This window comes from Macaca fascicularis, chromosome 3 (genome assembly GCF_037993035.2).
Source record: "Macaca fascicularis isolate 582-1 chromosome 3, T2T-MFA8v1.1".
Lineage (NCBI taxonomy): Eukaryota > Metazoa > Chordata > Mammalia > Primates > Cercopithecidae > Macaca > Macaca fascicularis.
The window spans coordinates 2,351,684-2,378,193 of record NC_088377.1 but is presented as its reverse complement, the minus strand read 5'-3'; the positions used below and the strand labels follow the sequence as shown (position 1 = coordinate 2,378,193).

At 53.8% G+C, this 26,510-nt stretch overlaps 2 protein-coding genes across 2 annotated transcripts in view; one reads left to right on the top strand and one right to left on the bottom strand.

Annotated features, from left to right (window-relative positions):
* Positions 1-26,104, bottom strand: part of TSPEAR (thrombospondin type laminin G domain and EAR repeats) — a 226,175-nt gene extending 200,071 nt beyond the window's left edge. The window contains exon 1 of the mRNA XM_015446788.4: positions 25,797-26,104. Coding sequence (XP_015302274.3) covers positions 25,797-25,878 — 82 coding nt within the window. The 5' untranslated portion in view covers positions 25,879-26,104. The remainder of the gene's footprint in view (positions 1-25,796) is intronic.
* On the top strand, positions 17,361-19,557 carry LOC102127220 (uncharacterized). The gene has a single exon (XM_015446773.4). The coding sequence runs from the start codon at positions 17,361-17,363 to the stop codon at positions 18,315-18,317; it is 957 nt and encodes a 318-aa protein (XP_015302259.3). The 3' UTR covers positions 18,318-19,557.
* Positions 26,105-26,510: the final 406 nt, after the last annotated feature.

Here is a 26,510-nt window from a genome sequence, read left to right as displayed (position 1 = left end):
TGTACAATGAAGCTGGTGTGACCTTCACGTAGATGGATCGTGGCTGACTTCCTCACTACCCTCTTCACCTGTAACTTCTGCAGACCTATCACAAGTTTACATGTAACCACAGAAATCCCTTTCTCTCCTGACTCAGTAATAATGGATACCATTCTCAACAAGTCAATCCAAATCAGCCCCTGAAGGAAAAAGAAATTAAGGTTAGGGGATCCTGTACAAGCTGAGTGTGAAAGTAGAAATAACCTACACCAGAGAGCCATTTTGGTATTTTGCCTTTAAATAAAGTCTCCTCCATCTGGCTGTGCAGCCTTGCTCTGTGGCTTTTCCCAACACAATCAGTGCTATTGCTGGGGAAGGGACAGTCAAGAGCAGTCAGTCGCTTGCTTATTTTGCTCTGGACGAGTCTGGGACACGCTGTAACTTTAACACATTTAAGAAGTAGGTGTGTGGCCTTTTCAGAAGGTGGCATGGTCCTCTAGTGAGTTCTTAGCATTTTATATCAGCAAAATAACTAAATTTTGCAGGTTGCAAACAAATATAAAAGCTGTTTCTGTTTATGAATTCTATTCTTTTAGAATAAAGTAAGTACATGCTGCTGTAATAAAATTGCCTTTAATCACTTAAAAAAAAAAAAAAAAGAACATATGGTCACCATGGCTGCACCAATTCTCTTGGTTTTTAAGTGTGATTCTGAGCTATAGTAGTGAAAGGAGTTGCCTGTGACAGGACTGAACTTGTGGCCTCACCCAGCTTGTCCCTAGGCCTTAAGGTCACTCCCACCACATGGCCACCGATCAGCTCTGGATCCATAGACTTGTAAGTTCTGTCCACAGCTGTGAGACCCCACTTGGTCTTCAGCCTGGGAGGGGATTTCATTAACGTGGTGTCTGAGTTGTCCAAAGGCTCTGTGGCAGGAATCACCTGTATCCACCACCAGCAGGCACAGGAGGACCCACACGGGAGCAGAGGGTGCCCCTGGGAGCTGCCTGGGGTGGAGGGAGTAGCTCTGCCCTGAGAGACGGCTCATCCCCCTACCGTGTGACACCACCGTAGAATAAAGCGCTGTGGCCAATCCGTCAAGAGAACAGAGCTGGAGTGTGAGGAGGAACGTGCCACCCACACTCCTGCCCGCTGGTTCCCAAGTGCAGGAGCATCCTGGAATTTCACGCCAGCTCCTCACTCTCCCCCACGCTGCCTCTGCAGAGGTGAGACTGATCAGACCCTCAGCGTGGGAGAGGAACCAGCGTGGGAGAGGAACCAGAGTAGCTCAGACCCCCTCCATGATAGGTCCTCCTGGGCTCCGTCTGCAGAGGCGGCGGCCTGTGGCCACTAGTGCTTCTCGTGTGAAGTGGGCTTTTCTGAGGTGTGGTGTCAGGAAGCCCACTGTGGTCACACGCCTGAGCCATGCTCTGCAGAGGCCGACATGGCCGATGTTTTCATCCATCTTCTCTGTCCCAGCTGGTTCAGGACTTCAGGATGAGCCATGTATTGAACCCTGAGCCCAGTATAATTTGGCACAGTGGTAACGACCACGGATTCCAGAGTGAAACTAAGCAGTCCAGATCCCTGCGTCTCTGCAGTGGCGCGGACACGCACCCATCATGCAAATGATCTAGGACTTGCATGATCTGTAAAATGGGGTATCGGCCACCCCGAATGCTGGCAAAGATGAATGAGATAACCCCGTAAGATGCCAATCACAGCCTGGCACAGCGCTAGACCTCTGTGCATTATTGTTCCCCCAATAATCATCATTATTATTCCACAATATGGAGCCCAGTAGCTTGGCTCTCATTACTCGGGAAGACCCTGATGATGACTGAGCTTCTCAGTCAAAACGGGGCCCCTGGTGCAGTGATTGTGACTGTGCTTGTGTTGAGTTCCAGACAGTATTTACAACGGGGGGACCCTGAACATCCATGAGGCGGGCCCCTGGCCTCACTGACAGCCCTTCACCAGCCACCCCCGGCTCTGTTTCCAGGAAACACATGGTCTGCTGAGTTGCAGGAGTCCCCAGCTCAGTTTCCTGAACTGAGTAACCTCAACAAGAAAACCCAGAGAGATCAACAGGAGAGGGCAAAGGAGAAGACACCAGGGCGCTTGCTGCCCGGACAACCATGGCCTGCCCTGGCTCCATGCTGCATCCCCACCACCTGCTGCCCACCCAGGGCTGTGGGACCTCCTGCTGCCACCTGGCCACCACCACCCCCGCCCCCACCGCGCAGCTGTGCTGTGCCGGCCCCTGTGTGAGGCGTCCACTTCCTGCCAGCTGGCCTGCCGCATGCTCAGGTCAGGCCTGTGAGTGGCCGCCTCCTGCCGGTCCTCCAGGTGCTGCCGGCCCTCCTGCCCCTTCCCTGGCCTGCAGACCTGTGACCTGCCACACCGGCCTGCTGCTGGCGGATTATCCTGATAGCCGGCTCTCTGCTATTATTTACCAAAAGCCTTTCCCTTTATCCTATTATCACAATCCCCCTGCACTTCTCAGTCCCCAGTGACGAATCCATCTCCCGCCGTGGCTGGAATTTCCCCTGAACGTTCTTGTCCAGGAAGGCTTAGTTCCCTATCAAAAATACGTCTCTCTGCTCCTCAACACTGGGTCTTTTTAAAAATTTCCCTGAAACTGTTTCTCACTGTCCTTTGCCTTCCTGACCAAGACGATGTCAGCACGGGGTCCTGTCGTGGGTCACTGCTCAGAGGTGGAGCTTGACCCTGGGATGTCAGGAAGCCGCTCTGGGAAAAGCTGTGGCTGAAACTGCTGAGTCCAAAGTGGGTGTTTCCTTCCCAGTGGTTTCAGACGAGGACTCTCACCCAGGGCTCTTTTGGAGCCTGGAAACCAAGCCTCAGGACAAAGGACTGTGGGAAGGAGGAGGCTGAGCCTGGGGAACCTGGTGGCTGACTTCGGGTGTCAGAAGGGCTTTTCCCTAGCATGCATTTCCCCAGAGGCTGGATTGGGGCCGCTGAGCCAGTGTGACAGGGAAGCAGATTTCAGCTCAACAGGAGGAAGAGTCCCCTAAAAGCCGGGGCTCCCAGTGACATACTTGGAGCCTGGTGATTACCCAGCTTCTGGGTGCTGAGGGCTCTGAACGGCAGGCACACTTCTCCCACTGTGTCATGCCAGACAAAACTGGAATGGGCCATGTGTCCATCAGCCGGTGGATGGATAAACAGCCTGACGCAGCAGTACAGTGCAATCCACACCAGCACTGAGGGCGGCACTCTTACGCACAATGGCAACAGGAACGCGTCGCAGAAACACCCGCGGGGTGGGATAGGCTGGCACAGGAGGACTTGCTGTATGATGCCATCTAAATGAGTTCTAAAACAAGGAGAACCCGTTTATGCTTTTAAAAATTCTCAGCAGCGGCCATCTCTGGGGGATTGGGTGAAGTTGACTGGGGAAGGCAGAAGAGTTCTGGGGAGGATGGTCAAGTCCAGGGTCCTGATGGAGTCTGAGAAGCCCACCATCCCCTGGGCCTTGAGGGGGCCTGGGTGACCTGTGTTGATGGATTGGCAAACTTCATCAAATGATACCCTTGAGGTTTGTCTCATTTCACATGCAAAACAAATGCTGAACTCGAGTTAATGGCACGTTGCTGAAGTGTGTGAGTAGAGTGCGCGGTTGCTGCGCCTCCTGCAGTGCATGTGAAATAAGATGTACGGACAGAGGCCGGCTCGCGGGTGACTATCCGATCAAGCAGAGTGAGTGCCCTGCCAGGTGCAGATCCAGGGCCAGGCGCGTGGATGCCCACTGTTTAATTTTTACAACTTTTCTGTATGTTTCCGTTTTTCATAACCAAATGAAAATAAAGATCGTTTTTAAAAAGTAGTTAAGAAGATGAAAATAGTAAATGTTTTCATAAAAAGTAGAAGACACACACGGGATCTCTGCTTTGGAGAACTGGGGTACGATCAGAGGGAAGTGCGGTACACGCAGAGAACTGGGGTACCCAGCATTCAAGGAGAATAACGGTAGATTGCGGGTCAACCAAATGTCCCAGAAGCAGCAGGACAGTCATGAGGAAGCCAACACTCAAACAGCATGGCTGCCCCAGGGCAGGATGGCAGACCCAGCCCACCGTTCCCGTTTCCACCTTCTCAAGACCACCACAGGGGAAGGGAAATGAGTTTACCAAGGATGAGGGACTCCAGCAATGAAAAGGAAAGAGAGGGGTGTGTGGACTGCTGGCCAGGGCAGAGGTGGGACCCACCTGCTCGGGAGCCCCATGCAGCTCTGCTTCCCAGCGAGCCCAGCAGAAGGAGAGTGGGGAGGGCTGCAGTGGAGAGGGGAACTGAAGGTGTGAGCACGGCACCCTCTGGCCAGGCCCCCCAAGGCCCTGAGGGTCACCAGGCACAATTCTCTCATGCTGGCCTTGGGCTTCCATCGCTTTTACTCCAAAGTGATGCTGGCAATGGATGGACCTGCGCCCCAAGCATAGAGCACCAGGCCAACCTCCCCACTTAAGTGGGGGCTCCTCCAGCAGCAAACAGACCACATATACAGCAGGAGAGGAGCCCAGGCAGCCCGGGACCACTCTCGCCCCAGCCAGGAGGGAAGCTGGGACCACCCCTCTCTCCAGCCAGGAGGGGAGCCGGAACCACCCCTCACCCCAACCAGGAGAGAAGCCGGCAGCACAAAAAGCAAGACCAAGATAAACTAACATATCACAGCACCCAGGGGAAACCAATGGTTTAAGGAACTTAAAAAATCCTAAATACACTTAGACATTCAGGAAGATGTTACATCTATCAAACAAGAACAAGATGCTTTGAAAATGAACAATTAGAACAATGATCCCCAAAATGTCATAGATATTAAACATCTCATTCATATCTAAAATTAAACAGAGAGGCTTAAAGGTGATTGTATTAGGGTTCCCTTAGAGGGACAGAACTAATAGAATATATATGTGTGTGTGTGTGTGTGTGTGTGTGTGTGTGTGTGTGTGAGAGAATATATATGAATAAAATGAATGGAAAAATCCTAGATATGTCCTGTTGAAATTATGTAACATCAAAGATAACAAGTGGTTCCCATGAGCTTCCAGAAAATCAAACAAACAAACAAAGTTACCCACAAGCAATATATATATACACACACACACACACATATATATGGGGGTGGGTTACTAAGTATTAACTAACAGGATCACAAGGTCCCACCACAGGCCGTCTGCAAGCTGAGGAGCAGAGATCCAGTCCGAGTCCCAAAACTGAAGAACTTGGAGTCCAACGTTCGAGGGCAGGAAGCATCCAGCACGGGAGAAAGATGGAGGCTGGGAGGCTGGGCCAGTCTCGCCTTTTCACGTTTTTTTCTGTCTGCTTTATATTTGCTGGCAGCTGATTAGTTGGTGCCCACCCCATTAAGGGTGAGTCCGCCTTCCCCAGTCCACTGACTCAAATGCTAATCTCCTTTGGCAACACCCTCACAGACACACCCAGGATCAATGCTTTGTATCCTTCAGTCCAATCAAGTTGACACTCAGTATTAACCATCACCATGAGGTTGAGAAATCTCTCCGATTTGGAACAAAACATCAAAGAGATAAAAAATATGAGGAAAAAATACCATAAATGACTGATCTAATGAATGTAATCCCTGATGTGTGGGAGTCCCAAAAAGCGGGACAGTGAGATTGAGGAGAGGATGCACATAAACCCCTAAAGAGGAGCATTTCCCAAGGTTAAAGACACAGTCTTCAGACCGAAAAGAACCAAGTGATGCCAAGAAAATGAATGGAAAAATCCTAGATACGTCCTGTTGAAATTATATAACATCAAAGATAACAAGTGGTTCCCATGAGCTTCCAGAAAATCAAACAAACGAAGTCACCCACAAGCAATAAAAATCAGATTAGCATCAGACATCTCATCAGCAACACCGAATGCTATAGACTCACAGAACAACACTCACAATGTCCAGGAGGTCAACATTCAGCCCACACTTCCAAAGATGAGCATGCTCTAAAGAAACAGGTTAAGCAGAAGATAAACAGTTCTTAAGATAAGCAATAAACATGACATCTACTTATTAACCATAAAACTATTAAGTAAGCATATGTGTTTTTCTAAGACTCAGTAGCATGTATTTTATCCTCTGGGTGTGTGGTCATTTGCCTTTCTACATTTTTGTTTGTCTGTTTGTTTATAGAGATGGGTGGTCTTGCCATGTTGCCAGTCTAGCATCAAGCTTCTGGGCTCAAGAGATCCTTCCACCTCAGCCTCTCAAGGAGCTGGGCCTACAGGTATGTACCACCATGCCAGGCTCTTTTCAAAATATTTTAAAGTAGTGGAAATATTTTTTCAATATTTGACTTAGATGTCAAGTCTGTCAAACAGATTAAAACACAGCTTCTCTAATTTAAAGTGGGATGGAGAATCCTGACACCTGCCAGTTTTTCCTCCTCCCCTCCCTTCCCTTCATCTCCCCTCGCCTCCTCTCCCCTTCTCTCCTCTCTCCCCACTTCTCTCTCTCTCCCCCGCTCACCCCCTTACCTAGGTAGCATCTGAGATGTCTCTTAAGAACATGATTTTACAACGTTGTTGCTTTGAGTCCCTCTCTCTCTCCAAGCTTCAAGAGATTATGGAATTAGCATGTGCCTCATTAGGTGCCAGGGAACAGAGCTGACAGCAAACAATGGCACTCACCCCTATGTCTCTCAAGTAAAACTGTTAACACCGTACCATGTATCAGCCATTACTTACGTCTGACTTTCTCTATAATAAGCTTATTTTTTCAAGAATCCTTATGTCCCCATCTATACACAAAGACCCTAAAAACTGAGAGACAGAACATCAAGGACCTATTTTTCCATATTGTGCTAACTGCAAAAATGCATGAAGACATTATGTATGGATAAAAGACTCAACTCATCAAAGGTATGAGAATTAGAAACATATATGCACCATACAAAGAGTCCCCAACATACATGAAGCAAACATTGACAGAATTCAAGTGAGAAATAGACAGTTCTACAATAGTTGGAGACTTCAATATTTCATTTTCAATAATGAACAGAACATCTAGTCAGAAGGTCAATAAGAAATAGAGAACTGAACCCACTATCAACCAGTTACTCACAAAAGACATGTATAGGACACTCCACCCTACAACAGCTTTACTGGTGAATATCACCACACATTTTTTAAAAATTTAACAAAAACCTCCTCAATTTGTGAAAGAAAAAATAGAAGGACCACTTTCTAACTCACCTATGAAGCCAACATTATGCTGATACCAAACCCACATAAAACATCAAAAGAAAAGAAAATCACAGACGAACATGCCTTTTAAATACAGATGCAAAAATTCTCAACAAAATACTAGCAAAGTGATTCCAACAGCATATTAAAAGGATTATATACCATGACCAAGTTGGATTTATCCCAGGAATGCAAAGATAGTTCCAGATTAAAAATAATCAATGTAGTATACCACACGAACAGAATGAAGTGGAAAAAAAAACACATGATCTCAATTAACAAAGAAAAGGCTTTGACAAAGTCCAACACCATTTCATGATTTTAAAACACTCAGAAAACTAGGAATAGAAGGGAATTTCCTCAACATACTAAACAGCATTTATGAAAAACCCACAGCTTGCAACATGCTCAACAGTGAAAGACTGAAAGCTTTCCCCCTTAGATTAGGAACAAGACAGGATGTCCCTTTTCACCACCAATATTCAACATTGTACTGGAAGTTCTAGCCAGAGCTATTAAACAAGAAAAATAAATAAATAAATGTCATCAAAATTGGAAAGGAAGAAGTAAAATTATTTCTTTTCACAGGCGACATGATTTTATCTATAGAAAATCCCAAAGAATCCACAAGATAGCTACTAGAGCTTTATTAAAGAATTCACCAAAGTTTCAGGGTACAAGATCAATATACAAAAATCATACATGTTTCTATACACCAGCAATGAACAATCTGAAAAGGAAATGAAGAAAAACAATTCCATTTCAATGGCATCCTAAAGAATAAAATACCTAGTAACAAATAACACCAAGGAGATAAGAGACCTGTACAATAACTATAAAACATTGCTGAAAGAATTAAAGAAGATCTAAATAAATGGAAAGATATCTATGTTCATGGATTAGAAGACTTCATGTTGTTAAAATGGCATTACTACCCAAAGAAATCTACAGATTCAATGCAGTCCTTATAAAAATTCCAAGTCTTTTTTTTTTTCCAGAAATGAAAAAGCTGATCTTCAAGCATATACAGATTATAGGAGCTCAGAATAGCCAAAACAATCTTGAAAAAGAGGGACAAAGTTGGAGGATTCACACTTCCTAATTTCAAAACTTACTACAAAGCTACAGTAATCAAAACAGTGTGGTACTGGCCTAAGAATAGACATATAGACCAAAAGAATAGAACTCAAAGTTCAGAAATAAACTCACACATTTATGGTCAATCGATTTTCAACAACAGTGTCAAGATAATTCAACGAGAAAAGAATAATCTCTTCAACAAATGGTGCTAGGAAAACTAGATTTCTAGATGGGAAAGAATGAAGTTGGGCCCTTACCTAATATCATATACAAAAATTAACTCAAAATGGATCAATGCCCTAAATATAGTAGCTGAGACCATCAAAATCTTAGAAGAAAAGATGGGAGAAATGCTTTATGACCTTGGATTTGACACTGGGTTCTTAGATATTACACAAGAAGCACCAGCAACAAAAGAAAAAATAAACTGAACTTCACCGAAATTTGAAACTTTTTTGAATCAGAGAACACTGTCAAGAAAGTGAAAAGACAATCTACAGAATGAAAGAAAATATTTGCAAATCATACATCTGACTGTGACTCAACAACAAAAAGACAACCCAACTAAAAAACAGGCAAAGGACTGAGTAGACACTTCTCCAGTGAAGGTATGCAAATGGCCAATAAGTACATGAAAAGATGCGCAACAGTATTACTCATTAGGAAAATGGAAATCAAAACCACAATGAGATGCTACTTCACACCTACCAGGATGGCTGTAATTCTTTTTTAAAAAAAGGAAAATAACAAGTGTTGACAAAGATGTGGAGAAACTGGAACCCTCATACATTACCAGTGGGAATGTAGAATAATGCAACCACTATGGAAACATTTTGACGGTTCCTCAAAAGTTAGACATAGAATTACCACATGGCTCAGGAAATAAGGAGTACCCAAAAGAACTAAAAATGAGTAAATAAATAAAAAGAGAGAGGCTCAAATAGATCCTTGTATGTCAACATTCTTTGCAGCATTATTCATAATAGCCAAAAGGTATGAATAACCCAAGTATCTACCAACAGATGAATGGATGAATGGATTCACACTTCCCAATTTTAAAACCTACTGCAAAGCTACATTAATCAAAACAGTGCAGTAGTAGCATAAGGATAGACACAAAGAGCAATGGAATCTAAGAGTCCAGAAATAAAGCTATTCATTCATGGTCTACCAATTTTCAACAAGAGTGCCAAGACCAATCAATGGAGAAGGAATCATCTCTTCCCCAAATGGTGCTGGGAAAACTAGATTTCCACATGAAAAGAAACATGTGGTATATCCATATGAAGGAATATTAATTATCCATAAAAATGAAAGAAGTCCTGACACATACTACAATACAGATAAACATTGGAAACATTGTGCCAAGTGAAATAAGTCAGTCACAAAAAAACAAATATTGTTTGATTTCTCTTACATGAAATATCTAGAACAGGCAACTTCACGGAAACAGAAGGTAGAATAGAAGTGACCAGTGACAGTGGGGAGAAGGAAATGGGGAGTGAGTGTTTAATGGGGACAGAGTTTCAGTTCGGCAAGAAGAAACAGTCCTGGAGGTGAACGGTGGTGGTGGTTGCACAGCACTGTGAATGTACTTAACCCACAGAATTGTTCACTTAAAAATGGTTAAAATGGTAAATTTTATGCTATGCATATTTTACCACAATGTTTAAAAGATAAAAATAGTTAAAATGACTATTTTATGTTATATATATTTTATCATGATAAAACATTTTTAAAGGCAGTCAAATGGAAGAATATGCAGTTTTGGCACACATGTATTGATAAAGTGATAATATACAACAATTATTGCTTGCCTATAATGAAAAGAACGTACACAAGGCTGCAGCTTGTTGACTTCCCTCTCTCCTTCCCATCCAGCACTCACTTCCCACCCAGACACTCACTCCCTCCCTCCTTCCCATCCAGCACCCAGACACTCACTCACTCCCTCCCTCCTTCCCATCCAGCACCCAGACACTCACTCCCTCCGTCCTTCCCATCCAGCACCCAGACACTCCCTCCCTCCCTCCTTCCCATCTAGCACCCAGACACTCCCTCCCTCCCTCCTTCCCATCCAGCACCCAGATACTCACTCACTCACTCACTCCTTCCCATCCTGTACCCAGACATTCACTCCCTCCTTCCCATCCAGCACCCAGATACTCACTCACTCCCTCCCTCCTTCCCATCCAGCACCCAGACATTCACTCCCTCCTTCCCATCCAGCACCCAGATACTCACTCACTCCCTCCCTCCTTCCCATCCAGCACCCAGACACTCCCTCCCTCCCTCTGCTCAGGCCAGAAGTCCAGCTGCTGCCAGGCATGTCCCCCGGGACCACTGTGAGTCCCCACCTCTCCCACTACTGGTCCCTCAGCTGCTCTGTTGTGTATCTTCCTTGGATATGTGTGCACAGCCTCTCCTCCCCTAAGCCCTGGGGGCTCCTGCTAAGCTCCAGGTGAACTTGCCTCCACCCACTGCCCCTGCTCTTCTGGACCACTTCCCACATTCCAGGCCTCTGTGGTCTCGCTTCCTTGGAAGCTGCTGTGCCTCCTCTGCCATTCTAGGACCATGCTTGGAAGTCCTAATAAACGCCCTCCACGTGGTCTGGCTTCGCTTTGCTCTCTTCTTTGGGTCATTTCTGGTTGAACTGCTGGCCAGCCCAACAAGAGGCCAGGACACAGGTGCAGCCTCCTGGGGCCCTCATGCCCAGCTTCAGCCCTTCTCCAGGCCCCAACACGCATTAGTCTGGCACTGGTGCCGTCCCCAGAGGAATGTACCAGTCCCAGGGAGGATCAACGGAGCAGCCATCCCCACCCCAGCCCAGCAGGCAAGTCCATCTCTCAGGGCCCTGATGGGTGAGTGTCAGAGGTGGCAGCAGCGGGGTCACTCGCAGGCACAGCCGCCCCCACCGTCCTGCATTTCCCCGTGGAGTTGCCACTCCCTGCCGAGTGGGGGCTTACTGGATACGGAGTCCAGGCCCCAGACAGAGAGGACGGTTTGCTCCACCTGCAGCCCAGCCCCTCAGTCCTCACAGAGAGATTCAGAGTCCCGGGGACAAGTGCCCAGGCTCAGCTGTCCAAGCCTGTCCCGCCTCTCCAGCTCCGGAAGCAGCCCAGCTTCCTTCTACTGCCCCTACAACTCCCGTGTCTGAAGCAGCCCAGCTTCCTTCTACTGCCCCTACAACTCCCGTGTCTGAAGCAGCCCAGCTTCCTTCTACTGCCCCTACAACTCCCGTGTCTGAAGCAGCCCAGCTTCCTTCTACTGTCCCTACAACTCCCGTGTCTGAAGCAGCCCAGCTTCCTTCTACTGCCCCTACAACTCCCGTGTCTGAAGCAGCCCAGCTTCCTTCTACTGCCCCTACAACTCCCGTGTCTGAAGCAGCCCAGCTTCCTTCTACTGCCCCTACAACTCCCGTGTCTGAAGCAGCCCAGCTTCCTTCTACTGTCCCTACAACTCCCGTGTCTGAAGCAGCCCAGCTTCCTTCTACTGTCCCTACAACTCCCGTGTCTGAAGCAGCCCAGCTTCCCTCTACTGCCCCTACAACTCCCGTGTCTGAAGCAGCCCAGCTTCCTTCTACTGTCCCTACAACTCCCGTGTCTGAAGCAGCCCAGCTTCCTTCTACTGCCCCTACAACTCCCGTGTCTGAAGCGGCCCAGTTTCCTTCTACTGCCCCTACAACTCCTGTGTCTGAAGCCTGCTGCCCAGATCATGAATATCCTGAAGTCTTTTTTAACAGAAAATAGATAAAGCTCCAGCCTGGGCAACAGAGTGAAACCTTGTCTCCATTAAAAATAAAAAGGCCAGGCATGTGGCTCAGGCCTGTAGTCCCAGCACTTTGGGAGACCGAGGTGGGAAGATCACTTGAGCCCAGGAGTTCGAGACCAGCCTGGCCAACATAGTGAGACCTTGTCTCTAAAAATACAAGAATTAGCAGGGCATCATGGCACGCGCCTGTGGTCCCAGCTACCCAGGAGGCTGAGGCAGAAGAATCACTTGAGCCAGGAGGCGAAGGCTGCAGTGAGCCGAGATTGTACCACTGCACTCCAGCCTGGGCCACAGAGTGAGACCCTGTCTCAAAAAATTAATTAATTAATTAAAATAAAAAATACATAGCTGGGCATGGTGGCATGAACCTGTCATCCCAGCTACTCAGGAGGCTGAGGTGGGAGGATCACTTGAGCCTGGGATATCAAGGCTGCAGTGAGCTATGATTGAGCCACTGCACTCTAGCCTGGGTGAGAGTGAGACCCTGTCTCAAAAAAAAAAAAAAAAAAAAAAAAAAATGAAGAAAGCAAAAGGATGCAGCCGAAGGCCCCTCCCTCCTGATCGCAGCCTCTGACTGCAGCCTCCTGATCGCAGTGCTGCTTTGCACCTCCCAGAGGAAGCGGCTCCGGGCGACCCCATCGCACTCCCAGCTCCTCCAACACACCGTTCTTCCCTTCCCTCTTCATCTGGCCAAGAACTGCAGTGCTGAGGTCGCTGTCCCTCTGTCCCTCACTCTGCCGGCTGGCCCCTGCTGCACCTGGCCCTGTAATGCCGTCTTCCTGGGCTTCCAGGCTGCATCTGTCTCAGTTCCTGTGCCCATTCCTCTGACTTTCCTCTATGTGTGTTCTCTCCCTGCCCCCAACCTCCAGGCCTCCATCCAGGTGCCTCCCTTGGGCTCCCAGCCACGCTTACGGCGGCCTCCAGATGTGCCCCAAGATCGAAGGGAAGCTGCACCTGGGCACATGTGAAGCTGAGCTAGCATCTTCCTCCAAACTGCCCTCTCCCCTGACCAGCTGTGGCAGCTGGACTCCACCCCATCCCCTACCCTGCCATCTTCACTGAGCTGCCAGATATCTTCAGGGTCTGCCCTGCCTCTCCCCACCACCACTTCTTTAGCTTAGGGTGACTTTGGCCCCGATTTGCTCAACAGCTCTGGGCCAGCAGGGCTGTCAACAGCCATGTCCACAGGTGAGAGCATCCTGGGAGACGCCCATGCTTTGAGAGTGCCCCGTGACAACCGAGATTCCTCTACAGAATTTATTTTTGGAAGAAAGCATGTTCTTTGTCCAGGAGAAGATGCTGATTTTGGAGAAAGACAGGAAGAAGTTCGTGACTTTAGAAGACACTGTGCCTTTCAGTCCAGGCTTCCACCACCATGACGGACGGCTAGAGAGCGGGAAGCAAAGGGCCGGCGGCAGAAAGGCTGGGGGCCGTGCTGGGTGCCACGTGTGTTTGGCAGGGAGAGCCATTCCGCTGTGCTTGCTGGGGCCCCTCCTCTGCCGCCCCCCGTGCAGTCCCTCAGCCCATCCCTGCAGTCCCTCAGTGTTGAAGGACCAGAGAGAGGAGGCCAGTCCACACGAGAAGGGCGGAGGGAGCAGGGACTTCCCAGAGCCCCGCCTTGCCAGCCAAACAGCACACTGTGAGCAGGGCCTGGAAGCCCCGGGGGGGCCGCATGAGGCTTTCTATTTTGTTAGAACTACACTATATCCATGAAGTCAGTGGTTTGAACCCGCCTTGGGGCCGGGCAGTGGGAACTTCATGGTTAAGGAACTCCCGGAGGCCCTGAAGCCTCAGCCCCGCAGCAGTGTCTGGTCAAACCCACCTACAGCAGTGAAACCTTCCACCTCAGGGCATCCCAGGCTTTCCAGGCTTGAGAGGAAATTCAGGCGTCACTGTTCAGCTCGATATTGCCTCGTGGCCAATAAAAACAGTGGCTGACCTTCAGGAAGCCTTCGTGACCTGTTTTGAACCACATAATCCTCACGTGGCCCTGTGGGGTGGGCGGACCATGACCCCATCTTGCAGAAGAGGAAACCGCAGCCCACAGGGTGATCTTCCAAGGTCACACAAGCCAAGTGAGGGGTGAGAGGTGGACAGAGGCAGAAACCAACAGAACACCGGGAAAGAAGGTGTGGTGGCGAAATGACACTCCCCCAGACGATGTCCCCAGCCTCATCCCTAGAAGCTGTGAATCTGCCCTTATAGTGAGAAAAAGCACTTTGCAGATTGACTACAGGTTGCTGATTAAGATCCTTGAACATTTTTTAAACAGACACATCATCGTTGTACATATCCATGTGGTTCCCAGAGATGCTTCCATTGGGACAGCGTGGAGTGGTCAGGTCGGGAGGCCCAGAGCTCCCATCACCTTAAACATGGACTGTTTCTGTGGGGAACATTTGATTCCTTCCTTCCAGTGACTTGAAACCATATATTCTTGCTGATTTACAGTCATCCTACAGTGCTATCTAGAAGAGCGGTCCCCAACCTTTATGGCCCAGGGACCAGTTTTGCGGAAGACGACTTTTCCACAGACCAGGGAAGGGATGGTTTGGGGATGATTCAAGCGCATTACATTTATTGTGCCCTTTATTTCCACTATCACATTGTAATATATAATGAAATAATTATACAGCTCACCACCATGTGGAATCAGTGGGAGCCTGAGCTTGTTTTCCTGCAATTAGATGGTCCCATCAGGGGGTGAGGGGAGACAGTGGCAGATCATCAGACATTAGATTCTCATAAGGAGCGACATAGACCCGTCACACGCACAGTTCACAGCAGGGTTCATGCTCCTCTGAGAATCCAGTGCTGCCACCGATCTGGCAGGAGGCGGAGCTCAGGCGGTAACGCTCACTCGCCTGCCAATCGCCTCCGACTGTGCAGCCCAATTCCTAACAGGCCATGGCCATAGTGGTCCCCGGTACCAGGGTTGGGACCCCCTGCTATAGAATACTAGAACATGTCCCTCCTGACCAGCTGCAATTCTGTGTCCTTCAACAAGCCTCTGCCTATCCTCCCTGCCCCGCCCTTCCAGCCTCCAGCATCTCTTGCCCTGTTTTCCTTCTGCGAGATCCATGTTCCCTGTCTTCTATCTCTGAGCCAAGTTCAGAGCTCTGAGATATGAGATGATCCTGCCTTAGCCAGGAGACCCTAGTGCCGTCACACATGTTCCTATGAGAGGGAGGCAGAGAAACCACCCGGGAGAGGCGGCGTCCGCGTGAGCACAGGGGTGGAGACTGAAGCGATGCGGGCAGAGGCCACCATCCACCCCACTGAGCAAAAGCTGGAAGAGGAACAAAGGGGCCTCCCTGAGCCTCTGGCAGGGAGCACAGCTCTGCGGACTCCTCGCTCGCTCTCAGTAACACTGCTCCCAGGCATCTGGCCTCCAGAATAACAGAATACATGTCTGTTTTTTAAACCATCAAGTTAGCGATGATTTATTAGAGCAGCCACAAGAAACTCTGCAAATGTATGTGAAGCATTGTATGATCGACGTAACTTGCACAATTTCCGGGTATTCTGGTTTAAAACATCTTTCAGACGACAGTAATAATGAAATAGCAATCGCGAAATAGAGCCCCAGCCTTCTAATGGGTCAGGTCTAGCCCCTTCAATCCCTGGCGGACGAAGGTGCTCTCAGTCTTCAAGGACCTGACTGCCTCGCCTCCTTGCAGGGCCTCCCTGCCTCGGGCTCCCACCCTCCAGTGGCTGTGGTGTTCCAGCTGCCCCTGTGTGCCCCACAGGCACCTGCTGCCTGCTGCAGTGCAGTCTCCTCGCTCCCTGCCTGCCCACAGGTGGCTGTCTCTGTCCTGCTAGCCCAGGGCCTGGGCAGCCTGAGTGCAGTGGTGCCTGCCCACTGCCTCCTTGAAAGTGGACACCACAACTTTCATCCCTGGCAGAGCATCAGTCACTGTCTTCTGACCACCAATGAGCAGCCCAGGGGTTGTCCACGGGCCCGTGGACAGACGCCTCGGCTTGGCCCCCGGGAAAGGTGCACTGGGCATGAGGGTCTGTGCTCACGCACAACGTGGCAGAAGAAGATGCAGAAGCAGCGCCAACCACCTCCTTGGCGGGCAGCAGAGGCTAAAGCCAAGCCCACGAGGCCTCCGGAGCCCCCAGCCTGCGACGTGCAACGCGGCCACACACCTGGCTGAGCCCCTGCTGGGCCCGCACCACAGGCGCTGTGAGCAGGTGTGGCTGGAAGGGACTCACACCTCCGTGTGCCGGCCGCTGCTGAGCCGGATGCCAGCCACCTGGTCCCCTGCCCACAGACACAATCCCACGACCTGGAGCCCACGTGTCTCAACTGGCAGAAAAATCTCGTGGGCTGCTGGCACCCCAGGCAGGACACAGACATCCAGGGCGCAGCCTGAGGCAGGAACAGTGGGCCACAGTCACGGGCAGAGCCGGGCCTGGAATCACCACCCTCCCTTCACCTGCAGAGACCTGGCGACAAACACAAATGGAAAGGGGCTCCAGGCCCCAGAGCGGGGCTCAAGCATGAGCTATTCTGTGAGCTCAGAGTCCAAGTCACCCTGTCATTGGGTCCCCCAAGATGAGAGCCCGGCACCCAAGTGTTCACACTCCGGAGCGTGATCCTCCCTACCCACTGAGGAGTAGGTCCTACCCACTGAGAAGACCCAGTCAGGACCTGCCAGCCCAGACCCAGCGCAGCCAGGGCTTTTATGACGGGGGAGCCTCTCCGGGGAAAATAAACCAGCCCTGATGAGGGGTTCCCAAGAGCCGGCTCCAAACACCAACAAGGAAAGAGGAACACTGAGAAGCCTCTTACTAAGACAACACCCAACACATAGGGATATAAAAGCTCCCAGCCCCGAGAGCCTCGCACTCCCTCCCCCACTCCCTCCCCCGCTCCCCGCTCACCCACTCCCCCCTGCACTCCCCACTTACCCCTCCCCCACTCCCTCCCCTTCCTCTCACTCCCTCCCCTTCCCCTCACTCCCTCATCCACTCCCCTCTCCACTTCCCCCCACTTCCCCCATTCCCTCCCCCGCTCCCCTCACTCCCCCTTCCACTCCCCCCGACTCCCTCTCCTTCTCCCCCTCACTTGCTCACCCACTACCCCCACTCCCTCACCCACTACCTCCACTCCCCCCACCTCCCACTCCCTCACCCACCCCTCCCCCACTTCCTCCCCTTCTCCCCCCACTTCCCCCAACTCCCTCTGTCACTCCCTCCCCCATCCCTCCCCTACTTCCCCCTACTCCCTCACCTACTCCCTCCCCCACTCCCCCCCACACCCTCACCCACTCTCTTCCATCTCCCCTAGCTCAACTCCCAGCATGGCCACGTCCACCATGTCTATCTGCTCCAGTGACCTGAGCTACAGCAGCCGCGTCTGCCTTCCTGGTTCCTGTGACTCTTGCTTTGACTCCTGGCAGGTGGACGACTGCCCAGAGAGCTGCTGCGAGCCCCCCTGCTGTGCCCCCAGCTGCTGCGCCCCGGCCTCCTGCCTGACCCTGGTCTGCACCCCAGTGAGCTGTGTGTCCAGCCCCTGCTGCCAGGCGGCCTGTGAGCCCAGCCCCTGCCAATCAGGCTGCACCAGCTCCTGCACGTCCTCGTGCTGCCAGCAGTCTAGCTGCCAGTTGGCTTGCTGCACCTCCTCCCCCTGCCAGCAGGCCTGCTGCATGCCCATCTGCTGCAAGCCCGTCTGCTTTGCGCCCACCTGCTCTGAGGATTCCTCTTCATGCTGCCAGCAGTCTAGCTGCCAAACAGCTTGCTGCACCTCCTCCCCGTGTCAGCAGTCCTCCTGTGTGCCCGTCTGCTCCAAGCGTGTGTGCTGTAAGTCCCTCTGCTGTGTGCCCGTCTGCTCTGGGGCTTCCACTTCATGCTGCCAGCAGTCTAGCTGCCAGCCGGGTTGCTGCACCTCCTCCCCCTGCCAGCAGGGCTGCTGCGTGCCCATCTGCTGCAAGCTTGTCTGCTGCAAGCCCGTCTGCTGTGTGCCTGTCTGCTCTGGGGCTTCCTCTCTGTGCTGCCAGCAGTCTAGCTGCCAGCCGGTTTGCTGCACCTCCTCCTGCTGCAGACCCTCCTCCTCCATGTCCCTCCTCTGCCGCCCTGTGTGCAGGCCCACCTGCTGTGTGCCCGTCCCCTCCTGTTGTGTGCCCGCCTTCTCCTGCCAGCCCAGCCACTGCTGCCTGGCCTCCTGCATGTCCCGCCTCTGCCGCCCTGTGTGCTCTGCCTGGCCTGCTGAGGCCTCTGCTCAGGCCAGAAGCCCAGCTACTGACGGGCAAGTCCCCTAGGACGAGCCAGGCTCAGGTTCCCCCCAACCTCTCCCACTGCTGACCTCTCAGCACACGCACTAATACACGCCGCACTAGTACACACCACACTGGTACACACCGCAGTGTGCAAGCTGGCTGACCTCACACCCCACAACCACGGCTTACCCATCCACTACCTCCAAGCCAGGCCCAGGTGACCACGAGACAGCCCTCTCCTATTATTGAGGGGCCCCACGTGTTCCCTGGCAGAATAGTCACCCACAGCCACAGGAGGTCCCTGGGCCCCCCTGCCCTTCTCCTCCAAGCCATCAGCCGCCCTTGCCCACCACGTGCTTCACACAATGAATAAACTGGCCTTGCCTGCCTCTGCGTGCTCATCTCCCGGCCTAGTGTTCTATTTCATTCTTTCTCTGGCCCTCTGTGCAAACACAGCCCTGGCTTTGGCAACCCTAGCCATGTCGTGGGAGCATTTCTAGTGGTGCTGAGTTCCAGGCTCCCATCCCTGCAGCCCAGGCCTCCTGGATCTGCACCTCTCAGGGTGACCCTGCTGCAAATCCAGGATTCAGGTGGTGATGTCTCTGGTGGCACATCTGACCAGAGGACTCCTTGGCAGGAGGGGCCTGGTGCCCCCATGCCTCCCTGTCCCTGGTGAGTTTGAGGAACCCCGGGGACAGGGCCCAGGTTGGCCTCTGTGCAGGGCCCTCAGCAGGCACAGCTGAAGCTGAGTGTCACTGTGGTCAACCAGCTCCTGGGTGGGGTGGGGTGGGGCCTCCCTCTCCCCTGGAGCCCTGGCATTTTATTTAAATGGCCAACGCCTTCTGTTTGTGCTTGTGAAGGGTAATGCAACACCTCTTCTTTGGCCCCAGGTCTAGCCAGGAGCGGCAGAGGTCAGAGGGAAAGAGGCCAAAGGGTACATGACCTAGGGATCCCACAATGGGATCTGGGGCCCAAGCTGGCCACTCTTTGGGGGTTTCCTTTGGGGCCAGTGTTTTCAGGATCCCCAAGGGTCCCACACCCAGGCTCACTCCCCACCAGAGCTGCCTCCTCACCTGCTGTCCCCTCCATACCACACCAATGCCACCACCCAGCTCCTGAAACCCCCCAGCTGCAGTGGAGCTGGAACAGGGTGGGACTGAGAGGGGTGCACAGGGCTGCAATCCCAGGAGGCCCTGAAATCCAGCAAGACGTTCCCAGGACCCTCAGTGCAGGTCTAAGATCACCTGGCCTCTGTCTCCTCTGGAGAGTGTGGGCAGATGCCCTCGACTGGGCCCGCTTTTCCAGTGCCACTCTCCCTGCAAGGTCCCTCAGTGAGAGGAGACCCTCAGTGAGAGGAGGGCCCTCCCGCAATTAGAACAGGGTTGGTGACAATAGGTTCAGATGGATTGGGTCCTACCATCGTCTTCCTAGCCCCTGGGGGTGGGGAGGTAGCTGGGACCCTGCCCCCTGCTTCCCTGGGGTACCCCACCACCACCACCACCACTCTCCAGGGGTCCCTACCATGGAACATGGGGTGAGAGAAGCCAGTTCCCCACTTCCCTGGCTGTTGGGGCCTGAAATTTTCTGTGGCCTGTCAGTCCAGATTTTCCCCCGTCTGTGACATCATCAGCCTCCCTCTAGCCAAGTCCACCCCCAACCCCCAGGGAACCCAAACAGTGGGGGGTGGCCCTGACCCGCCAGAGCTGTTGGCCTCCAGCGGCAGGTAAAACCCACGGCCTTCTCAGAACAGGTTTCTCAACACATGAGACAGAACACACCAGACTTCCAAGGGGGACACCTGGATGGAGCTGGTTACCCAGATCGTTCAGAACCAAAGGGCAGCGGCTTGAGAATCTTTCCACCAAGGCTTGGATGAACAAGAGGAGCAGGGGTCTCTCCAGGATGGGCCCACACGAAGTTTCCACAAATCTACCATGGGGACCAGAAGCAGAGCCTTGTTGGGTGACAGTGGCAGGTGCTGCCCACTCAGCGGTGCGCTGCCTCCGCACCCATCACTGCGGAGATGTTTTCAGGAGAAAGATGCAGCAGCTCCCACCCAGTCACGGCCCCTGCACGCCATCCATGGACCCTGGATGGAGCCCAGCTGCCTCGGGGGGGCGCAGTTTAACTACAAAGGAGCCCTGGATGCCCGCCCCGCCCAGATACGCTGACCTGTTCTCCATGGCCGGCGATGGCCTGTCCCCAACGACTGGTGACCCTTCCCTGGCGCCCCAAGCTCAGCCCCTAACCCCCAGCTGCAGATCGAGGCCTGGTGTGAGCACGGGTTCCCCCAGACCCTTCCCAGTGCCCACCGGCAGCCTAGGCCGGGTAGAGTTGGCAGCGCCTCCCCTGTTGCAAGACCAGGCTCTGGTAGAAACCTCAGAAAACATGCACCGGCAAAACCAAGGAAGGGCGGCTGCGTCCCGGGTTCTTCCGCGCAGGTGTGTGTACCCGCAAGCACTGACCCACGCGCACACACCCACGAGCACACACCCATGCGCGCACCCACGCTCACACACCCACGCGCATGTACCCATGTACACACCCGTGCGCACACCGCTGTCCCCAGCCGTGCAGTACGACCCTCCCGGAGTTCCCGGCTCCGACCCGCATGCAGCACACTCTAAACGCTTCCCACGCAGTCATTTTGCTGCGCTGCGCTTCACCCACTTCTCAGAGGAGGCAACCGAGGTGGAAGTGCCGGTGGGGGGTATTGAGCAGCCCCGGGACTCAGGGGTCGCCCCACCACCGCTATCCTGCCCCAGCTGCTGGGTCAGGGGCTGGGGAGGGGCTCCCCAGGCTGAACCCGACTGGGTCACCCTAGAAGTGAGGCGAGTTTCTCTTCTGTTTCTCTTCGGCGCCCCCAAGCCCCTGACAGTGCCCAAGGTGCCCATGGGATTGGATTCGCCAGAGTCCCCTATGCAGATCCCACCCAGGGCCAAAGCCACCCCCAAGCCCCACCTTGGTGGGGGCGATGAAAAGTGAGCCATCGAGAGATGGGGTCCCTCCACCCCCAACCCCTCCAAGGACAGAGGCGGGCAGGGAAGCACCCACTTTCACGTCTGTCCCCACCCGACTTTCCTAGTGGAATTGGTGCCCACATCAGTTGGGGGTTCTGGGAACAGTAAGGAATCCTGCGGGGTCGCCTCCATTTATCAGTTGGGTGGGACCAGACGAGCACCCCTAGCCCCAGCCCAGGCCATCAGGGTTCGAAGTTCACTGGAGGCGGATTTGGGATTAGGACGGGGGCGACATCCAGGAAGACTGCACCTGCCCTCCCCACTCCTGCTGCTCCACCCCCGCCCCCACCCCAACACCAAAGTCTCCACCAGGAAGATGGGGGTGGGGAGAGGACGCAGGGTGGAAAGGGTGAGGGGAGAGAGGACGCGGGGTCGGGAGGGTGAGGGGTAATGGCGGAGGCCGAGGCTCCGCAGCTGTGGGGCACAGGGAGGGGCAGAGGAGGGGCATTCAGCTGTGAACCGAGTCCAGACCCGTCGGGGCCCTGCGTGTGCGGCTCCTTATCCTGGAAACAGGGAGGCTGGAGATCCTTGGCTTGTCTGGAGCAGAACCCTAGTGTCCAACAGAGTGCATGGGGCTCAGCCCTAAAACTAAACATTCTTTGTTTCCTGATGACCGTGGGGACGGAGTGGGGGATGGGGGGAAACGCCCTGGCCTTATAGTTTAGAATTTTATAAAAGGAAAGGCATGGCCACTGACAGTTTGCTCTTCAGGTGTCCCAGAGTGACTGACTGGCTCCGGACAGGGAATGAGGGGGTCCTTAACGCTGATATTTGTTTTCCAAGAGACAAAGGTGATGGGTGAGGTGGCTAAGCCTCTATAGGTGGGTGTCATTCATTTCAGAACATGAATGGATGCAATAAATAAACATGATAGAAAAATGCCACAAGCCCTAGGCCCACTGGAGTGGACTGGACAGTCCGTTCCCAGTGGGTCCCTCAGCCTCGGTCCCCCACCCTGTCCCGGAGCCCTGGGGCTCACACACATCCTTCCTGGCTGCCTGGCCTGTGGCCCCCGATCCCCCCCTCCCACCGCCCCCCGCACACACACACCACACACAGCACAAGACAATAGAGATATGAGAGAGAAAGAGCCAGCAAGGACGGGAGAGAGAGGGAGTGCAAGTGTGCGCTGGGGGTAACCTGTGCATGCATGCACTGGGGGTAACAGGCTGGAGCTCAGATCCTTCCTCCAGCCCCCAGCAGGGGGGACTTCAGGCTCCTGCTCTGAGTGGGGAGCTGGGCCCACTGGACAGAGGACAGGGCCGCCTGCGGGTCAGGAATGGGTATGCTTCCTAACTGCAGGACACTCAAAGAGCTTTGGTCATGCACACGCAGCCAAGAGAAGGTGTCACTGGCACAGAGCCTTCCAGAGCGGCCTTGGGGACCTCGCTAGGGACCAGGACTCCCACCACTCACACTCCTTTAGGCACTGAAGTCCAGAGGACAGAGGCTGAGGGCAGAGCTCCTGGGAGCACCAGTGGAAGTAGGAGGGCTGGGCTGGAAAACCTCCCCCAACCTCCTATTGCAAAGGGGCTCCAGCCAGCAGCCTCCAGGCCCCAGTGATCTTTTAAGATGCAAATCTGCACCATCATTTCCTCAGTGCCATCTCCAGTTCCTGGGATGCACCCCGCCCGTCCCCAGGCCCAGAGACCTGACCACTCTCATTCCTCCCTCAGCCCACCCTGGGGTCTCTCCACCTGCTGACAGCCTTCCAAACTGCAGTCACCTCCCCAAATGCTGCTCCCTGAGGCCCCCCAGGACACCTGCAGGGCCGGCACAGCCCACAGGACCTCACAGCACTCGCTCCAGGCAGAGCGGCAGTTTGGCCAAGTTACCAGCTCCGTGTGGGCAGGGCCCTGGCCTGTGGCTGCCACATCCCGGGCGGGGGCACGGCCCTTCCTGGCATAGATGCTGAGCAAATGTAGGGGGAAGGGGAGTGGATGAGGAGAGCTAGGTAGCTCAGGGGCTGAGGCCTCACTGAGCAGGGTCCTGCGTGACCGGTACCCACCGCTGACCGTTCCTGCGGTAACACTCAGGACAGGGAGAGGCAACGGAAAGAGACCTGGCAGCCCTCACATCCTGCAGTTCCTCCACTCTCAGCCTCTCAGCCCTCCCTCTGCCCAGCCCCCCAGAGCCCACCAGTGACCCCGGCCACTGGGTCCAGCCCTCCTCAGAGGGTTCCCACGGAATCTCCCGCCTTGACCTCCTGTCCACGTGGAGGTGACGTGGGTTGCTCTGAGTGAGGGGTGCTGAGCCTAGGGTGCAGCCCACTCTCCTGGCTCCGCAGCACCACACAGCCCGGACCACAGGCTCCTTAGAAGAATCGGAAGGGTCCCTGCCCTTCCACTGAGGCTTGGCAGGGAGGCTTTGCGCTGAGGCTTCCTACGGCGGGTGTGAAAGCACAGGCTTGTCCTCCACTGCTGCCCACCGGGCTGGGGCCGTCTGAAATTCCCACAACTTCCCCAAAGCCTGCCAGTCACTTGATTAGCAAACTAAGTCCTAGAAAGCTGCCGGACAAGGCAAAGCGAGAGGAGAGGGGAATGAGTGCCGGAAATCAAAGCAGGTTCCCCTCCCAACTCCTCCAGAGAAGGGGCATGGGCCCCGTGGCAGACCCAAACCCCCAGCCTCGCGACCGCCTGTACCCTGCGGGTCAACCACCAGCCGCGGCTCCACGCCGCGGGCACAGACTCAGGGAGCAGGATTAGAAAGCTGAGACGGCGCAGCCAGGGCCCGGTGCCTTCACGCACACACGGCACAGCCCCAGCCAGCGGGGCCCACGCGAAGGCGGAATCCCACAGAACCCTACAGCGCCAGCAGGCGCCTGTGCTTCCCCAAACGGAATGGAACCAAGGTGACTTCTACAAAACGATCTGAAACCCTGGCTGGCCCTTATGCAATTCTCTTGGGAGTGTTCCAAATTTAGCTCAATATTACTTGCTTGACTTTTATCTTTCCTCCCTGGTTCTTGGTATTTATAACTGGGTCATCTTTTAACTATTTGCAACGTAGCTTCAGGGGAGAGGGGGCGGGTTTTATAAATAATCTGTATTATTATTATGCAGGTTGATTCTGTTCCCCGAGCTAAAGGGAACATGAAAATACATGTCTGTGACTCATGCCCCCCACCCCCCCAACTCCAGGGTGTGCTGAGGAGTCGCTCAGCTGCCCCGGGGTCCCCAAGCCGGGGAGGGAGAAAGGCTGGCACTGGGCCCCAGATCGCGTGAAGCCAGGGGATTTTGCTCTGCGACAAGCTGACTTGGCTCTCGTATTGTTTGCAGAATCACCCGGTTCCAAGGCAGTCCCTGCAGGCAGGTGCAGCTGTGCTGGAGCCCAGGGAGCAGGGGCTTCAGTCCTGTCCCCAACACGCAGGCAGCAATGGTTCCAGCACGGAAGACCTGCCTGCCTCCCACCGCACAGCCCCAGGGCCGCCCTGGAGGCACAGTCGGCTGTCCCTGGGTGGGTGGAGACGTTTATGACCCCCACCTCCACCACCCACGCGAGTCAGCACGGTCCACACTCGGGTGATCGTGCTCATCCCCTGGTCATGTCATTGGGATCTGAGCACCATCCAAGCAGAGAGCTGTGGCCTGGTGCCTGGGGTAGACTTCATCTATTCCAGGGAACCAAGGATGCATGATTTGCAAACAAAACCAGAAGCGCAAGCCATCTCCTCACCTACCCCGACAGGCGCTGCCGAGCCTGAGTGCTCGAGTCACTAATTTACTGTCCTGGTTTCTAGCAACCAGGTCTAGTTGTCCTATTCCTTTATTAAATTTTGGTTTGATAAGTAAAATCCCTCAGTAGAAACTCTAGAAAAGTATTAGTGTGCCATGGTCAAGAGCAAGCCAAATCGCCTTTCTAAAAGGTGGGAAGGAAACCCCCAGGCTTCGCCAGGATCCCCCGGGGTGAGCCAGCCCAGTGCTCTCCACTCAGACCAGGTTATGCCCCAAAGAACCGAGCTCTTCACTCCGGAGATGGTTGTGTTTGGGGCTGTGCCTGTGTCTCCAGTTTTTCGCTCATGTGGGGAAGGAGCAGGGCTGCTGTGGCCTTTTGCTTTGCTGAGTGCAGGCTGGGGGCATCTCCAGCAGCTAAGGAAAGGACTCATGCACAGCGGCCTGCTGGGCTGCTGCGACTTCATTCTTCATTCCCAAAGCAGGTGTCAGCCTCTCCCCCCCCCCGCCCCTCCCCCCAGGAGGCCCAGCAGGTAAGCACTTGTGGAGGCCCCGGTGGCTGCTGGTTAGCTCTTGAAGCTCGTCCCCACCCTGCGTGCGTTCTAAAGAGCCGCGTTTCTATTGCAACTGCCCGCCCTGCGCTTTCATCTTTCCCACCTGTGCTCCTCCCGCCTCTGCCCGTCTCCCCAGGGTGCTACCTGCCAGTCCTGCCAAAGGGTCCTCGGGCACCGCGGCTTGAATCAGTGTTCGAAAGTGGCATTTGCAACTCGACACCCCTCCCAGCTCCCCTGCAAGTTCCCCCCGCCCAAGTCCCTGTGCCCCTGCCTTACCTGTGCAGGGCTCCCAACGCTGGGTGCCATGGCTGGGGGCCACCAGGGGCAGCACAAAACACAGCCTCAGCAGGGCAGACATGAGGGGCTTGGGTGCCAAGCTCCATCCAGGGCTCGGCTCAGCCGGCAGGGAGGTGGCTGCTCCTCAGACGTCTGCGTCAGCCTTTCCAGGGGCGGCCGTGGGGCCCCCGGGGGTCACTGCGACGGCCACATGCCAGCGGCGGGCGGTGGGGACAGAGGTGGCCCTGGCGGTCGCAGTGGGGAAGCTTCTGGTTGCTGCCTGCGGGAGGCAAGTGGCCCTGGCAGGTGGGGCTGCAGCCGCTGGTTTATCTCATTTCCCTGATGGGCTTGGGTCCTGCGTGCAGGTGACAGGTGATAACAATCTTGGCACGGCCTGGGATTAGTCGCTGGCAAAGCACACTTTCCAAAAGGAAAGACAGAACTAGGTCGTGCTGCGGAGAGCTGAGAACAAGCCAGAGAAACTTAGAAGACCCGTTTCCCTCGGGCACAGGCTCCCTGGGCTCACCGCCTTTTAGGACCAGGGGCACAGGCGACCATGGCAGGCCGGGAGTGGGCAGGGTGGGTGCACTCTGGCTGGGGTTTGGGCAGCAGGTCCCCACAGTCTGCTGGAGGGTCCTAGAGGCAGGTCCAGGCTCTGCCAGGGAGTCCTAAAGGCAGGTCTGGGCTCTGCTGGGGGTGGGGGTGGGGTCCCAG

Excerpts from the sequence above, each read along its gene's own strand:
- LOC102127220 (XM_015446773.4), top strand. The coding sequence starts at position 17,361 with ATGGCCACGTCCACCATGTCTATCTGCTCCAGTGACCTGAGCTACAGC.